At 45.4% G+C, this 4,068-nt stretch overlaps 1 protein-coding gene across 1 annotated transcript in view; it reads left to right on the top strand.

Annotated features, from left to right (window-relative positions):
- Positions 1-3,722, top strand: part of LOC111647621 (lysine-specific demethylase 2A-like) — a 22,229-nt gene extending 18,507 nt beyond the window's left edge. The window contains exon 22 of the mRNA XM_023397248.2: positions 2,932-3,722. Coding sequence (XP_023253016.2) covers positions 2,932-3,113 — 182 coding nt within the window. The 3' untranslated portion in view covers positions 3,114-3,722. The remainder of the gene's footprint in view (positions 1-2,931) is intronic.
- The last annotated feature ends 346 nt before the right edge of the window (positions 3,723-4,068 follow it).

The raw sequence follows: 4,068 nt of genomic DNA, 5'->3' as shown, positions 1-4,068 counted from the left end.
CAGACACTAGACCTCAGGTTTTATTTTGGCCCTCGTCACCTCCATTAGTCGGAGCTGATAGAAGCTGCCACCAGCAGCATTGGTCGTGTAATAGGTGAAAGTGACAGTCCAGAGCTGAGATGCAGCGCTGCAGGCTGAGCTGGATAGAAGGCAGCAGCATCAATGAATCTACTGACTTCAGCTAACAGACAAAATGTGTTGATGTAAACAGAAAATCAGTCTTAAAGTCATGCATCAGTGTTTGTCAAAGTAAATGACTGATGTCTATCTGTGTCTGTCATATTCAAAATAGCTTTATTAGCATGAAGAAAAAAATGTTATTGCCACAGCAGTTTATAAATTATGAAAATATACATACAATACAATAATTATTAAACCTGTCAAACTGATGGATTTAGATTTTAGAAAATAGAACATTTATATTATATACATTTTATATACAGTCATTTAATATCATTCTTGTGTGTTTATGGGGATGTTATTGTGATTCTCTCAGGCTGTGGCAGACAGAAACATATTTAGCTACCAGAGGAGCTGCTGCTCCTTAATATTTGGAAGTTTTGAAGAGTGGGGGTCTCTCACTGCAGAGAATTTGTCACAGTGGAGGAGCAAGTGCATCTTTGTGTCTACCTCCCCTGTCGAACAGTGACTACACATGCTCCTCTCTGGTAGTTTCTAAACTGTTCAACATGTCTAAGAAGTGTGTGTGTTCTTTATCTAAGGTGTCCCTGTACCTCTTGTCTGGAGTAACCTGTCACACAGATTGTGAAGCATCTCTCTGATTACCCCTAGTACAGACATAAGTGTAGTGGGGAGGAATGTTCATCATAGATGCGTAGGTCATGTGTTGGTGGTGATGATGGGCAGGTCTTCTGTGGCTGGCTGGGGCCGGAGGGTGGGATATAGGATGGTGGTGAAGTGCTGCAGGGGGGGCATGGTGCTGCTGGACAGCGTGGCGCCACAGGGAGGGGGGAGGTAGATTTCCTCCGGCTTGCTTGTTGGTGTCTGGGTGGCCTGTAGATCTGGGGAGTAGCAGCTCCTTCAATGTTTTGGTGAATGTTCTTACCCCAGATTACTTGGAGGGGGTGTCTGTCCTGGGAGAATGGTAGAAATAATCACCCTGGGAACTCCCTGGAGCCCCATTCAGCCACCTTGGTAATGGCCTCAGCAGTGCCACGGTGAAGTGTGTGGAGGTCAATGGTGCCTCTACGCACCACAATGTACTGGCTTCCCAGTGTGTCCTGTTGAAGCAGCTCCATGGTGTGGCCTGTGTTCTGGGAGTGTTTGGCCATGGTGTTGAGGCCAGGGGAAGAGACATTTGGTGTCCAAGAATTTTCCATTGGAGTCCATGAGCAGGACCACCTGGACTACTGGCTTGGCTGGGGGTTGGGTAGTAGGGAGGGAGTCTGTGTCAGGGGGGAGTTTCTGGGTGTCAGAGCTGGAGAAATGGGTAAAAGCTGAGGAAAAGGGGAGTTGCCAGTGTTGGAGGGAGCTGGTGGTTTGGCAGCAGGGGAGAGGGAAGGTGTTGGGTAAGTGATGTGTGTGTGTGTGTGTGTGTGTGTGTCATTGGGTGGAGATACATGACAGCTGTTCTACAGGAGGTGCTCCCTGCTGAAGCTCAAGTCTTGGTTCAGTGCATCCTCCTTTATTTCAGGGTGTGAGCTCGTAGGGTGGTATTCTCCTCCTCCAGCTCACGTACACCCTGTGACAGCTGTCTGAGTCTCCTCTGGGTCTCCGTCAGCTCTATGGTGGTGTCCTGGTTGATCCTACTCAGCTCTGCTATGACCTCCTGGCTGTCTTGCTTTAGCTGTTGGAGCTCATGTCTTAGCTGTTGGGTAGTATCAGACTCAGCTAGCTTGGCCAAAGTGAGCTGTCTGAACTCAGTGGATTCCAGCTCCAGGAGGGAAAAGCTCTCTCTTAGTTGTTGGAGGAGTTTGGGGGGTGTTGGAGGAGTTTGGGGGGTGTTGGAGGAGTTGGGGAGGAGTTTGGGGGGTGTTGGAGGAGTGGGGCCAGACTGATTGGTGGTTAGTTTCAGGTCTGCTTATGTGACTTCTGTTATCATCCTCTTCCTGCTCTGAGGCTGTGTCTCCTGTTACAGTGCTGGTGCTTGGTCGTTCTCTCTCAACTTCTGTTTTCATCCTGGTGAAGATTTCCTCAAAAGAGTTGAGGCTTGCTTCATTTCCCTGGACTAGCATTTTAATTTTTTTTTTTTTTTATTGTAGTAGGTAAAAGTGAGCAGAGGGTTGTCTGTCAAGGGTTTCATCCTGACACACAGTTAAGTGGCCACCAGGACCATTGCCTTCTTTGGCAATGTGTGTGTAGTTTCTACAAATGACCTGTTATGTTGTTGTTGTTGTCTGTATATAAGGAGGATGTTTTGATCTTTTTTGCATATGATGCAGTCAGCAAACAGCTGTTCAAGGGTGTTACCTCTGTTTTTTCTTGGCGTTAGCACTGTTACAGTTAGCGGGGTATTCTACCTCTCTGCTGTAACTGCTGTCCTCCAACTGATTTCAACTGTCAGAATCACAGTTAGCTTTTTTTTTTTTTTTTTTTTCCCCAAGTTAGCTATTTTTTTTTATATTTTAGTAAATTAAATCTTTTAAAAGTAGATGTGTTTCACTTCCTTCAGTGTTGTAGATGCAGTGTCTTTGTTTTCTGCCTCTTTTCTTACCTCATCTCCAGGTTTTCTCTGTCAGGTTAGCATGGTAGTTGCTTTGCTCCTGGTTTGCTGTCTGTTAGGTTTAGATGTGCTGAGATCTTCTCTCTTTGGTAATATAAAAGATATCTTTTCTTTTTTCAATCTTTGTAACTTTGTTGTTTTTCATAGGTTTTAGGTTTCCTGTGTCATTTTTTTCATCCAAAAGTTAATTTGGATGGACATTTCAGGAACTAATTTTGTTTGTGACCCCCCCCCCCCCGTCTGTCCAGGCTGCAGTGAACTGACTGATGGCTGTCTGTCCTACTTGAAGCGCCTCTCCTCGCTCACTCTGCTTGACCTCAGAGGCTGCAAGAGCATCAGCAGACGAGCCTGTGACGCCTTCATCTCCGACCTGTCCCACGTCGCCCTCTACTGCATGATGGAGGAGAAGCTCATCCAGCGCCTGGATTGAAAACAAACACTTTCACATTGTCGGCTGCAGGAGAGATTTATTTTTTTATCCTCTCAACCTTTTGTCGGTCTTGTCCTTCATGACGTGAGGAGTGCTGTCCCTGCAGTCAGCTGACAGGAACAGGAACATGAGCAGGTTTAGCCTGTAAATAAACAGCTCTCTGTTGTTGGAAGCTGATGGAGACTCTCAGCTTCTCCCACCCTTTTTTCCAAATTTCACAACACTCCTTTGGAAGGTCTTGAATCACTGACTCCAATGCTTTCTGTGACTCGTCAAAGGTTCACATGTTTCAGATGTTTGTCCCCCCCTCTCTACAGACTGACACAGACATTGGTTGAAGCCATGTCCACCCTGTTTACGAAACTGAACTCAACCAAAATGGCAGTTTATTATATTGTTTCTGTACAGTGAATTTCATGTAAATGTGTGTTTATCACCAGCTGCGACAGTGTGACTGGTGGTGTTCTCACCTTGTCATCATGGCTAAATGTGCTCGTGGAGACGCCCTCTCATCTGCTACATTAGAAATCAATCAGGTGTTCGACATTGTACTTGAACATTTTTTGTAATGGTGTGTAAAAGTAATAAAATGTCAATTGTTTAATTTTCTATTTGCAGCATTTGTTGCAGCATTACACACAAACGAACAAATGAACACAGTGCGGCTGTTGAAGAATCTCCAGCTCCATAGTCAATTCTGTGAGACCAGATGGGTGGAGAGATTCACCTGGCAGAGCTCAGGACTGGATTTGTTCTCCACAGATCCCTAAAATGTTCAATATTGTAGACTCAGTGTCACAGTCTAATCATCTAATTAATTCAAAACACCTGCAAAGGTTTCCTGAGCCTGTAAATGGTCTCTGTCTGGTTCAGTAGACTACACAATCATGGGGAACACAGCTGAATGGACAGTTGTCCAGGAGACAGTCATTGAGGGTAAGCCACAAAAGGTCAT

The sequence above is a fragment of the Seriola lalandi genome, unplaced genomic scaffold, assembly GCF_002814215.2.
Source record: "Seriola lalandi dorsalis isolate HSWRI2012SDOR001 ecotype SW California unplaced genomic scaffold, Sedor1 jcf7180002055006, whole genome shotgun sequence".
Classification (NCBI taxonomy): Eukaryota; Metazoa; Chordata; class Actinopteri; order Carangiformes; family Carangidae; genus Seriola; species Seriola lalandi.
This window is presented reverse-complemented; position numbering and strand designations above follow the sequence as displayed.